The 13,885-nt window shown below is 49.9% G+C and overlaps 2 protein-coding genes across 2 annotated transcripts in view; one reads left to right on the plus strand and one right to left on the minus strand.

Annotated features, from left to right (window-relative positions):
* LOC143746076 (uncharacterized) overlaps nucleotides 1–13,885 on the plus strand; it is a 189,292-nt gene that overhangs the window by 129,393 nt on the left and 46,014 nt on the right. The window lies entirely within an intron of this gene.
* LOC143746064 (sucrase-isomaltase, intestinal-like) overlaps nucleotides 1–13,885 on the minus strand; it is a 50,283-nt gene that overhangs the window by 28,758 nt on the left and 7,640 nt on the right. The window contains exons 8-11 of the mRNA XM_077237780.1: nucleotides 6,993–7,092; nucleotides 6,686–6,798; nucleotides 5,055–5,180; nucleotides 4,327–4,458 (exon numbers count right to left, since the gene is read on the minus strand). Coding sequence (XP_077093895.1) covers nucleotides 4,327–4,458; nucleotides 5,055–5,180; nucleotides 6,686–6,798; nucleotides 6,993–7,092 — 471 coding nt within the window. The remainder of the gene's footprint in view (nucleotides 1–4,326; nucleotides 4,459–5,054; nucleotides 5,181–6,685; nucleotides 6,799–6,992; nucleotides 7,093–13,885) is intronic.

The following is a 13,885-nucleotide window of genomic DNA, read 5'->3' on the forward strand; positions in this document are numbered from 1 at the left end:
AGATAGCGAGAAGAAGGATAGTCTTTAGAGTAAGAAACTTTTCCGAAACTTCCTCGATGGGCTCGAAAGGAGCAAGGGAGAGACCTTCTAAGATGATGGCCAGATCCCAAGCTGGTACCCTCGTGCGAACTGCAGGCCTCAGCCTCAAGGTGACACGAAGGAAGCGAGACATAAGTGGGTGTTTCCCGAGGGAACCTCCACTTGAAGGGGTGTGGTAAGCAGCTAAGGCCGCCACATACATGGAGTGGGATAACCCTGTGGAGAGACGGTCCTGCAGGAAATCCAGGACTGTACCAACCGGGCAGTTAACTGGGTCCTGCTGGCGCTCTCCACACCAAGAGGTGAAAAGTTTCCACCTCGCGGCATATAACTTCCTCGTGGAGGGAGCTCTGGATCGGAGGATGGTCTCAACGACCTCAGCCGAGAGACCAGAATCTATGAGCTGGGCCCCCTCAAGGCCAAGCCCACAGCCTCCATAGCTCTAGACGGGGGTGAAGGATCTACCCACTCGCCTGAGAGAGCAGATCTCTCCTGATCGGTATCTCTAGGGGAGAGCCGTTGAGGAGAGACACTAGGTCCGCAAACCATACCCGGGCCGACCAGAACGGGGCTATTAGCAGGAGACTGAGCCCGTCCCGGCGAACCCTCTCCAGAACTCCAAGGAGCAGAGCGATCGGGGGAAAAGCGTACAAGCGTGACCTCGGCCACGGATGTACCATCGCATCCAACCCCAGCGGGGCTGGATGGCTGAGAGAGAACCACAGCGGGCAGTGTGATGTTTCTCGAGAAGCAAATAGGTCTACCTCGGCAAGACCGAAATGTTTCCATAGGAGTTCCACCACCTCGGGGTGAAGACTCCATTCCCCGGGCCTCGGCCCCTGTCTTGACAGGATGTCTGCCCCCTGATTTAAATACCCCGGGAGATAAAAGCTCTCAGAGAAAGAATTTTCCCCTGGGACCATAGAAGGATCTGACGTGCCAGTTTGTAAAGCGGGCGAGAACGCAAACCCCCCTGATGGTTGATATAAGAAACCACCGATGTGTTGTCTGTCTGGACAAGAACATGGTGGCCCCTTAGGTCTGGGAGGAAGTGTTTCAGAGCCTGAAACACCGCCAACATCTCTAGGCAGTTTAAGTGCCACAGACGATGATGGTCCTCCCACAGACCCTGAGCCGGGCGACCATCCATGATCGCCCCCCAACCCGTGAGAGAGGCATCTGTCATTAGCATAACGCGACGACAAGGAAATCCTAACACAGGGCCTTGGGACGAAAACCAAGGATCTTTCCACATGATCAGGGCGTGATGACACCGTCGCAAACTCACGATCATGCGAAGCGGATTTCCCCTCGGGGAGAATCCCTTGGTCCTGAGCCACCACTGTAACAGTCTCATGTGCAAGAGGCCAAGAGGTATCACGTTGGACGCAGCTGCCATGAGACCTAGCAGTCTCTGGAACTGTTTTACAGTGGATGACTGGCCTAGCTTGACCTGATCTACTGCAGCGAGAATCAAAGCAATACGAGCAGGTGACAATCGTGCCTGCATCGTCGTTGAATCCCACACTACACCTAGAAAAGTGGTTCTCTGTAATGGAGAAAGAACACTCTTTTTGGCGTTGAGCCTCAGCCCCAGTCATTTGATATGAGCAAGAACGACATCTCGGTGCCGAACCGCCTGTTGTTCCGATTGAGCTAGAATCAAGCAATCGTCTATATAGTACAGAAAGCGGATGCCCTGTAACCTCAGCGGGGCTATAGCAGCATCCGTACACTTCGTGAATGTTCGGGGTGACAGTGCTAGGCCGAACGGAAGAACCCGATATTGGTACGCTTCGCCCCCGAAAGCGAACCTCAGGAACTTCCTGTGTTGAGGGAGGAAAGATACATGGAAGTAAACGTCCTTTAGATCTATCATGACAAACCAGTCCTCGGATCTGATTTTAACATCCCCAGTGACAGACACAGCGCCCTGTAACGTACTGGCAGGGAACAGCTGGTCTGGGCACTCCACAACCCTCCTCGGAGGGGGCGAGCGTCCCTCGGGAAATCGCTCGCCGAGTCTCTCTACGCCCTGTGAAGGCAGGGTTAGTAGAGCAGACCCCTGAGGGCATCGGAAAAGACAGGGCACCGTGTTCTTGTGCAGTGAACTCAGGTCTTTCACGATAGGGACCACCCTCAGAACCCTGACGTTCAGCACGTCAGGATTTTTTTTTTTTCGATGAAGTAGTATCCTAACTCCCTGCTGGGTGGGGGACCCATTCCGCCAGGAACTCTACTAAGGGAACCAGCCTCTCGAGGCTGGCCTCCGGATGAACATCCCGAGTGACAGACACAGCGCCCTGTAACATACTGGCAGGAAACAGCTGGTCTGAGCACTCCACAACCCTCCTTGGAGGGGGCGAGCGTCCCTCGGGAAATCGCTCGCCGAGTCTCTCTACGCCCTGTATAGGCAGGGTTAGTAGAACAGACCCCTGAGGGCATCGAGAAAGACAGGGCACCGTGTTTTTGTGCGGTGAACTCAAGTTTTTCCCGATGGGGACCACCCTCAGAGTCCTGACGTTCAGCCCGTCAGGACTTTTTCGACGCGGCCTTTCTGGCGACAATGACTGTCCTCAGATCAGTCCTGCCCCGAGAAGGCCACGCCGGAGAGCGCCCCGCCTCGTCCCTCCAGTTTCTCTGCAGGGGGGCACGAGAACGTGACACTCCGCTTCTGCTGTGCTCTTTTGGAAGACGAACTCGACGAAAGACTTTGCTCTGGTTGAACATTCTGCGTGACAGACACAGTGCCCTGTAACGGCGCACCGGCAGGGAACGACTGGTCTGAACACACTAGAACCCTCCTTAGAGGCGGCGAGCGTCCCTCGGGAAAGCACTCGCCAGACCCTTCTACGCCCTGTTTCGGCAGGGTTAGTAGGACGGGCCCCTGAGGGCGCCGGGAGAGACAGGGCACCCTTAAGGGAGGTGAACGCAAGTCTCTTTCGGCGGGGACCCCCCTCAGATTTCCTTTGAGCAGGTCGGCCTGAAAAGCCTGCATAAAAGTCATCGTATGCAAACATGCAGCCGCCTGCCAAGCCACCGAGTAAGCCTTCCCCACCAGCACAGAGGTATATATATTTATTGATTTATTTTTTGGTGGAAGAGCCGGTGCTTTAAGTGAAGACGATGACGCAGGAGAGAGATAGCACGCGAGCGTCTCCTCCGCCTACAGTATCGTCACATAACCAGCAGATTTAGCACCAACAATGTTACCATAAGCATTGGACTGATTTGTGTAAATTCAGCTTGAAACCGGTCTAACCCAGGTCTTTGAAACCTCAGCATGAAGATCTGGGAAGAACGGTAAGCACCGGCTAGAAGGTTGAGGTCGTGCAGACAGAAATCTATCATCTAGATTGCTTTTAATTCTAGAAACCTGTCTATCAGCTGGCCACTCGATACTGTTATTTTTTTTTTTTTTAGCTTTTCAACAGCCCGAGATAATACATCCATCAAACCTTCTTCATTTGCAGTATAATGTGATAAACTAGTTTTCTCTGATGCAAAACTTTCGACATCCAGCTCCTCAGAACTGGAAAATCTCAATTCAACATCATCATGTGCCTCCACCCTGGCAGAAGTAACCGCCGCAGCGCGTGCTTCCAGAGCCGGGTGAGACGCACTAGATCTCGTCGGAGATAGCTGAGATAGGGCGGAGCCCGTCTCAACATCGCCAGCGAGATCCATCTGCGAGCCCCAAGACAAGCGCCGCCGCTCTGCCTCAACAGAAGCGGGACCCGAGCCTCGGGGAGCTCGCAGCAAATCACTCTCCTCGAAGTGCGATCGCCGCGAGCGCAGAGTTCTCAAGGGAAAACGCTCGCAATGCTGACAATCTACTCCCTCGAGAGCCAACTGGGCATTGCTGCACTCCCAAATAAGCCACGCTTAGCTCGTGTGAATCCCCACCCAGATGTACCGAGTACAGGGGGGAACACACTTCTTATACTGCTCGCTCATATTGGTTTTTTTATATAAAATATATATAGTGAAAACTCCTGACAAAACAGACAAACACAATCGACAGATTCAGACACACACAGAGCTGCTGAAGTAACTAAAGCTGGCGTATTGTGTACTCAGGGGATATTTATAGCTTCCTGGTCGATGACGTCACTCGCCGTACGCTCATTCTCTCCATTGACTGATTTCATTCATGCTTCAGACGCGTCACGCTGAGGGCGTTCCCACTGCGATTTCACGCAGCGGTAGTCCCTGAAGGGGAACCTGCTTTGGTATACTGTCCAAAACCCAGAACTAAAGTGCCAACCTATAAAATCAAAGGCTCACCAATATGATGATGTATTTCTGCCCTTTTTCATGCATGTAGTCAGCAAACTGAGGCAGCTCTGCAAATTTCACCATATCATAGGTGAAGATCTTTTTGTCCTCCATGTAGTCAATGTCAGTGTACTGGACGTCCTAGAACACAAAATAATGATGATTCAGCTGTGAGTCTCGGTAAAGTTTCCTTCTCTCACTGAATATCCTGTTTCACCTCAATGTCTAATTATGGAAGTTACACTCTTAAACATAAAAGTTATATATTGGCATTGATTGTTCCGTGAAGAATCTGAAAATGTTCTTTACACTAAGAAATGAATTGTTCTTTTAAGAACCCTTTACTGAAAGGTTCTTTGGGGAACCAGAAATGGTGCAATGCAAAAATTGTAGATTCACTGTTGTCTGTTTGGATTTTTCTGGAAGGCTTGACTTCCATCAGCTGATGGTGAAATTCTCCTGCCAGTAATTTTCTAATGCAAACAGGTGGAGATGCAATATCCTGACATACCTTCTTTGTTCGAATGACATCAAACATTGAGCTTAAGTGCATCTTTCGGCAATCAGAGTCCCGCCATAAGATGCTAAAGCCTTCTGAATGCATGCGTTCAGGTGAAATACACATATGTGTAGTTATTATTCATAAATCCGTTCACTTCATTGTGGCTTTGAGGTACTGGGTGGAATCAAGTTTTGCCGAAGAAAGCGAGGAGCCTCCTTCTGTTCCTGGCACTTACATACGGAAGACCGGCCTGTCGGTTTCTCTCCACGACTCTCTTGATCTCGTCCAGGCTGCCGTAGTCCCAGCGAGAGAGCTGGAAGCCCAGAGACCAGTACGGAGGGATGAAAGGCCTGCCGATCAGCTGGAGAGATATGAAGCCATGTTAAACACGTTGAACATCAGCGTGGGGCCTATAGGATTTCACTTCAACTCTCTTCATGAGCAAAAGTTAGCTGGCATTAATTAAATTTTAGTAAGAGGTTCATGGCATGATCCGGATCAGGGTTAATTTTGCAATATTGACCAGCTTATTACTGCTATTTGCCAATAAATGAATAAAAACATCAATGGACCAGTGTTCTTTTAGTATCACTGATATATTATTTTAGTTTTTTATTAACATTTAAAATTGTACAAATATTGTTTTTTAATTATGTTTTCAGTCTCTTTTTAATTTTAGTTAAAGTTTTAGTAATTTTGTTGCATGGGTTTGTCCTTTTTAGAAGTTTTTTTTTACGTTCAGTTCTTAAAAAAAGATTTACATTTTAGCTGAAATATACATATATATATATATATATATATATATATATATATATATATATTTTTTTTTTTTTATGGTTTTAGGTTTACGTTTAGTTTGAGTAAATGAAAACAACTGGAAATTATGTCACATGGGTGGTTGCTGGTGAAGAAGATGAAGGTATTCCAACACAAAGTTTTAATAAACCAACAGACAGGCGAACTTAACGCAACACACACTTAACATACACATTACCAGACACAATGAACAAAACACAGGCAGGAACTTAAATACACAGAGATGAATAACTAAACGACGAACAGCTGTGGTGATTGTTTTAGTGTCCATGGTGACAGACGAGTGGCGGCAAATAAGAACAAGGAACACGAGACAGGGATGACAACAAACTAAAAGTCCTTGAACTGAACATAATGATGACACATGAAATATTGATGTGATTTGAAATGTTTTTGTAAGAAATAAAAAATATTTTGACCAGGACAATAGTCACTTACACAGTTTAGCCAGAGTTGTGTAACAAATTATAATATTTGATATGATTTTAATTCATAATCGTTGTATAATATTTGTAATTAATAACTTAAAACTTAGTTTGACCACAGAATTCCACAAATGACCAGAATCAGAATAAAGCATTTCAGAACATTTTTCAAATAATTATTTTCTATGTAAATATAATAGAAAATAAACATATTATAAATGTTTATAATTCATAATAGAATATTTTTTAGCAGTCAATATAAAAACAAATATTTGACTGCAGAATACTATGACTGACCAGTAAGAACCAAGTATATTTGTATAATAAATTGTAATATTTTATACTAAAGAGCAAAATATGTACCAAAACATAAAAATGTGAAAGAATAAACAATCTGTAAAATGTATAATATACAATATACAATGTATAAAATACAATATTTTTAAATGATTATTTGTATGAGCTTTTTGCTTTTAATCTGATTGGAAACTGGAGAAAGGACCAGGAAGATCAGGAAATGACTCTATTTGTTCTTGCCACATACTGTCCAGCATGATGTGTCTCTAACATGAAAGAGCATTTCCAAGAGTTTACACTGGTCACTGGTGTTTCCATTTACACTCACCTGTGTGAACTCGTCCACCACTGCCTCTGGTGTGTCTCCAAGCAAGATGTAGAAGTCCAAAACCCCTCCAATAGTCCGGTAGGTTACGGCCGGAGCCGGCTGGATAGTCACCTCTGCACACAGACACACATAAACAACTGAAACTGCTATCTTTTGCCAACTCATCCCAAACACTCAAACACATCCAAACGCACTATACATGCTGTGCACAGACATCTCCGATCATGTTATTAAGGATTATGACTTTATTCCACGACAAAACCATCGCAATGAAACGCAATAAAACTACTCAAGAAAGAGTCTGTACCCATAGCATTGCTGTTCATGAGGAAAACACCCATGGATTGGCCACTGGCATCTTCCAGACATGTGAAATAGGGGAAGTGGCCGTACAGGTTGTGTGTGTCCTGGAGGAGGAAAGACATTAAGGTTTGTAATGGCAAATTTTAAAATTTTTGACAGTTTTGGACATTTATGTCTCATGATCTTCAAACACAAACTGCAGGATAATCCTAAACAAGAATTAACCGCTCCGCACTTTAAAAACCTTTTGTTCTTCATGTGAAATGTTTAAATGAATTGGTTTAATCATATTGAAAAACGTCCTGGTTGCGTATGCAACCCACCGTTCCCTGAAGGAGGGAAAGGAGGACGTAGTCGACGTCGACTGAATTGGGATCTCGCTAGAGAGCCTGTCTTCTTCGAGTACTATTGAACGAGCCAATGTAATTGGCGTGCGTGATTCGCATCACACACTCCGCCCCCGCGGCGCGGGTATAAATACGGAAGTGGATGCACGCACTAGTTGCTTTTCGCTGAGGAGCCGAGAGTAACCCGGGGTCAGCGGTGGTCCAGCGGTAGTGGCAAGGGGACTACGTCCTCCGTTCCCTCCTTCAGGGAACGGTGGGTTGCATACGCAACCAGGACGTTCCCTTTCAGTCGAGAACGTCAGACGTAGTCGACGGTCGACTGAATTGGGATCACCCTTTGAACACGCCACTAACGCTGCCACCTTCCAGTGCCTAAGCCAAAGCCTCCTGATGCCCCCGCAAACTTAAGGCGGGGAAGGACAGGGCTTAGGCCAGGGAAGTCACTGCTGTTCCTACAGGACCACTGGGAAAGCGTTCCCCGTACATTGGAAGGAAGGGACGCTGCGGAAGCCACATCCAACCCAGAGGGAGGTAACGTGGAGAATACACATATGAACTGGGCGGAAACCGGGCAGTCTAACATATGGAATGTCACTGGGGTGGCTCCAGCCTAAGACGGGGGGAGACACACCGGACAGTGACGGCAGAGAGACTCTGCCGAGGGAAGACACGGGCTCACCGCAGGGAGCCGTATCGTGGAGAAATACACCTATGGGGTCACCGAAGGGACCGCAACATATGGACCCAGCCTAACACAGGTTCCACACTGCTTACGAGTGGTAGGCCTAACACCAGACGTTCCGCACGTCCGACGTCGGAGGGGTGTGGAGGAACTCAACAGGGTTCAATTTTAAGGGAACTCAACTGGAGTAAAAAGGCGCACGTATCCAGTCCATAGGAGGGGAATGGCGCAGCAAGCCGACACTTGAACCGGGCTCACGGTGAAACTGGCTTCATGAGAAGGGAGCCCACGGGAAGCAGCGGTTCAACTAGGTGTCGTCCAGCCCCCAACTCTAGAATCTGTTTTGGCAAAGCATATCGTCAACGCCCAGGCGGAGCACTTTACACTCATCATAGAGGAGCTCAACACCTAAGTGGACATGTTGCATCTCGGATCTTTGCCGAAATGAAGGCAAGCACTAAGTGCAACTTTGCATGGAAACAGCCTTCCCTCTCTGCTGAATTCCAACAGATATTTGTAGAGCTGGTCTGAGGTCTATGACTTGCATTCTGTACACGTCCAAGCGAACGGACAGAGAAGCCAGGGCTGGATCTGCCTCCTCCAGGGCAGCGCTTGCAGGCTCACCACCTGCTCCTATTACGGGAGAGGTAGGAACCTTGGGCACAATCCGAGCCGGGGTCTCAGCTTGTGAGAGTTAGTCGGCCCAGACTCCAGGCACAATACGTTGACCGAAAGCGAGCAATTCCCTACCCTCTAGAAGAGACCACGCGAGCAGGAGAACTGATATAACAGAATTTTTAACCCACTGCCTGCAGTGGCTCAGGGGCGGTCTCTGCAGTGCAGTCGCACCAGGGACAAGGCCCAAGAGGATAAAGAGGGACACAAGGACTTACAAGACCTTGCTCCTCAGGAACCTGACGATCAGAACGTGCTTCTGCATACTTCTGCAACACGATGAGCGTCGTTTAAACACCGAGGCAACATCATTTTGAGGGTGAAGAAAAAACAGCCTACTGCAACCCATTTTGCAGGAAAGAGAGCACTGAAGTGATCGAAAGCTTTCAGGATCTCCTCTGGAGAGAAGACGCACTCAACGACTAGGTTCCACTTCTAAAGGCGTAAGCACGCTACCCAATTCTAGGGGGTGCTCGCGGAAGTGATGGTAACTATCACATGTTCTTGTAATAGCCACCTGAACCTCCGCGTTCAGATGTAAGACCACCCGGAATCTCCGGGGGAAGAACGCGTGTGCCATCGTGCCCCGTCCCCGAAAGAGTTTTCAGGGGAAGTCAGGAAGCTGTTGATGGGAACCAGGTCCAGTTGGGCCAATAAGGGGCAACTATGAAGACCTGTTCCTCTCCTGACTTGGCACGTAGGTGCAAGCGACGGGCGCAAAAGACAGGAGCATTGCTCAACACAACATGTGAAGATCACTGGGCTTCAGGAGCATTTTCTGCTCAGCACTTGGGTGTGACAAGTTCACTGAGCTTCAGGAGCATTCCTGCTCAACACCTGAGTGTGATAAACTCACCGAGCTTCAGGAGCATTTCTGCTCAACACTTGAGTGCGAAGAACTTCACCGAGCGACAGGAGCATTTCTGCTCAGCACTTGAGTGTGACAAGTTCACTGAGCTTCAGGAGCATTACTGCTCAACACCTGAGTGTGATAAACTCACTGAGCTTCAGGAGCATTTCTGCTCAACACTTGAGTGCGAAGAACTTCACTGAGCACCAGGAGCATTTCTGCTCAGCACTGCGTGTGACGAATTCACTGAGCTACCTGTGATGAACTCACTGAGCTACAGGAGCATTGCTGCTCAACACCTGAGTGCGATGAACTTCACTGAGTTTCAGGAGCAATTCTGCTCAACATGAAGAGTGATGATTTCACTGACTTGAGCAGGCGCAAGGCGACCATGAGTCGCAGTCACTCTTAGAAGGCTCACTGGGGTTAAACGCTTTTCTGTGGGCCCCTGGGGCAGCTGAGACCCAGTGTTTGTCCAAGGGCAGTCCGCTCGGTTTACCCAAACACTGGTGGAAAAATAAAACCGGGGGGGCAACTGAGCGGCCCCGGAATGGTCATGACCCAGCCGGACCCAGGGGATGGAGTCTCCACTTGCCCTGGCTATAACTGTTGTGGGGCTCGATGGCGGCACGATTGAGTAAGCGGGAGGAGTGGAACAAGGCGCCCTCAGAAGCATCTGACTCCAAGGAGGAGGTGACGGGTGAGTTGTGACATGCAGGGGAAGCTTGCGCAACGGTCGCAATGTCTAACAACTCGAGGCACGAATGCCCGTGTAGTCGGGGGTCGCCCAGGCCCCCGTTAAAACACGCCCTTTGTACATGGCCCCTCTGTTGAAGCAGACCGGGATGAACTATAGTCACACAGGGTGAGCTGCTCTGCCACGGTCACCTCGGGACTCGATCGTGAAGCTAGCGCTGAAGCGGTCACATATGGAGGAAGCCAAAGGCTGCAACTACCATATACCCCAGGAGCCTCTGAAAGTTCTTTCAGTGGGACCCTTTCTCACTTCAACACCAGCTGAACACATTCTCATTGGAGAGACGTGTTAGACCGAGTACCTCTCCAAAACGGAAAAAGAGATACTCAGCCCGTGGGCGAGATTACTCTCTTCCAGTTGACCTGAAGACCCAACGGGCTCTGGAGCACTCGAGGGGAAGGACACTGTACTGATACTCCACCCTTAGACGCAACACAGAGGATGGCCTGCGGTGCGGGAGGTAGAGATCTGAAGCACATGTCTTTCAGGTCAAAGCTGCAGACCAATCTTGGGCCAAGATGGTCACGACTCACCCCCTAGTAGCACGAAGAACGAGTTTACAACTGGCCTTCGTACCGGCTGGAGGAGCGGCATTATCAAATCCTTCGCCAGCAGGATAAGATAAGCACGCACAAGTCAGGAGCACTGCTCAACACTCGGTGTGATGAATATCACTGAATTTTCAGGAGCACGTCTGCTCAACACCTAATGTGATGACTATCACTGACTTGAGCGGGGTAGCCGAGCCTGAGGTGGGGCAGCAAAAGTAGAGAAAGTGGTGTAAGTGTGCTGTGCAACACTTACCTGTCTCCACAAGCGGCAGGGGGCGCGTGAGAAGGCGGATGACCGGGTCCTCGAACGCACCAAGCTGCCTGCTGGCGACCAAGGGGGAGCTGAGGGGTGTAAGGCTATACAGGGTCACACCCGCCAGACTGGCCCTCTTGGGACCCAGGAACAGATGAAATTGCTCTCTCTTTGAAGTGTGGGTACCGCTTGCTCCGCTTTTTTTTTTTTTTTTTTAGGGAGCCAGTGGCGGAACAGACACACACACAAACAAAGACTCCACCCGGCCCTCACCCGGGGGGAGGGAGTGATCGTGCCACTCCAAGAGCATCTCCTCCATTCCTGGGCGGCCCGCTCCGGAATGCTTTCGCTGTCGCTTGCCACCTGGCTTGGCCGTGCCTGGAGTGGACTGGGCGTCTCTACTGCGGCCGGCTCCATGCTAAGGCCTGGGTCGAGGCTGCTGCAGAGGGCCAGCAGGAGCGGCGGCCGGGGAACGCCCACGGCGACGAGCAGGCGGAGGAGCTGCCACCGGCGGCGGGTGGAGGCAGCAGCTGGCCACCGGGGCAGGATGTGCCGGATGACCTCCGTCTGCGCTTGAGCGGCAGAGAACTGTTGGATGCAGTTCTCCACCGCGTCGCCGACCAGCCCAACCTGGGAAATTGGGGAGACCAGGGACCGAACCTTGTCCGCATCCGGCATACCAACCAGGCTGAGCCAATGGAGGCGCTACTGGACCACGAAGGTGGACATCGCCAGACCGATCACGCACGCTACGACACCCGTACCCCGGAGGGTGAGGTCGGATGCAGTGCGGTGCTCACCTATGAGCGCACGGTCTGGATTACCCTCGTGCATGCCATGGGTGCCCTAGCCTGCAGCAACGCCATGGCATGCAAGAGGAAGCGGCTTGCCCACAGGCTTTGTAAGCTCTGCCCGTCGGAACGGACAAAACCTCACAGGCCTTAGGGGGGAGACGAGGATCCCCCCAAAAGGCAGCGGCCGCCGGACACAGGTGCACCTGTGTCGACAGACCGCTCCAATGGAGGGACACCTCGCAACCCTTCACCGTTCCTCCATCAAGGGTAATGAGGGGGAAAAGCTATTCAGGCAGTTTCTGGCAGAGAAAGATGCTGTTCACCACCTGATAAGCTCTCCATGCATTTCGGGAAAGAAAGGCACTGGGGCGGCGAGCTGAGAACCAGCGTGGCCCGCCCCAAGATACCAAACTCCAGATTCCAACCGAGACTGAACGGGACACGGTGGAGGTTCCACTCGAGCCCGGCAGCCTCGGCGGCCCGTTTCAGCATAGCTGATAATTCTGGATCCGGCTCGGGGAACATTGAACTCCCGGAGGGAGACAATGCAGCCGAGTCATCATCTCTAGAAGTCAGCTCACCCTCCGATGCTGCAATCGGCGTCCTGTCCTCCAGGGGAGCCCCGAGTGAAACCGCTGGCCCACCCATTACAGATGGACCAGCAGACAACACAGGAGGCTCCAGTGGTTGCAGTGGAAGGGAGGAGTGAGGAGCCCACAGGGAATGGTTACCGGGCGGGACATCCAACACTATCCTCCGGTCACCCATCCCACACAGCACCCGAGGGTGGGGCATGGTAATGGGGACTCGCTCTCCGCGAACGAAGGCGAGTCTCGCCCTCAACACTGCGACAGTCATGTTCCCACAGTGAAAACAGGAGCTGTCCACAAAAGCTGTCTCAGCGTGCTGTAAGCCCAAACACGTGACACAACAGTTGTGACCATCAGAGAGAGACAGGGAACGACCGCACCCAGAAACGCACGGGCGGAATGACATCTTGAAAAAGACCCAAACGCACCCGTGTTGCTCTTTCAGAAAATAGGACCGTCAACAGTGCCGGAGCACACAGGGGAATGACCGCGGCAACACTGAACAGAGAACTGAAACAGTGAAGCACTCACTTTTCCGCCCTCTAACCAGCCATCAACACACACAAACATTTAGAAATTTGAAAATGTTAAAACAGCAGTTGAGAGCTCAAAGCTCGCGATCACCGCTGTACTCGCGCTGTAGAACACCAGCACTGGGAGAGTCTTCCTGAAGGACACCGACACACTCGCTCGTTGTAGACAACAGCACTCTCAGAGACATCAAACGATCGGCTCCGAAGCGAAAGGCAACTAGTGCGTGCATCCACTTCCGTATTTATACCCGCGCCGCGGGGGCGGAGTGTGTGATGCGAATCACGCACGCCAATTACATTGGCTCGTTCAATAGTACTCGAAGAAGACAGGCTCTCTAGCGAGATCCCAATTCAGTCGACCGTCGACTACGTCTGACGTTCTCGACTGAAAGGGAACTAGTTAATATGACAAAATCAGTCTTATTATATTTTGGTTATTCCAACAACAAAAAAAAAGATTAGTTAGAATTTAAGGAAAAGTTCACCAAAAATGACAACTCAGGCATCATTTACACGCCCTAATTCCTTCTCTGGAACACAATATACTGTATATATATATATATATATATATATATTATACTGTATAATTTTAAGTTGTTATTCACTGAAAATCTTGAAAGCAACCCTAGAATTAGTGCTAAGTAGTGAGTTGCTCTAAATAATTGCTTCATTAATTAGACTGATCCGGTTCCTGACTGAGTTTTAATTTTAATATCAGTCAAATGACTTCAGGAGGTTTGGAATACGGTGCATGAGGCCCCGTCCACACTACTGCGTTTTCGTTTAAAAACGGAGACCTTTTGCTACGTTTGCACCTCCCGTCCACACTAAAACGGGAAAAACGAAGACCCAAAACGGAGAAGTT

This window comes from Siphateles boraxobius, unplaced genomic scaffold (assembly GCF_051911475.1).
Source record: "Siphateles boraxobius isolate OS27281-9 unplaced genomic scaffold, OSU_SipBor_1 21, whole genome shotgun sequence".
Taxonomy (NCBI): domain Eukaryota; kingdom Metazoa; phylum Chordata; class Actinopteri; order Cypriniformes; family Leuciscidae; genus Siphateles; species Siphateles boraxobius.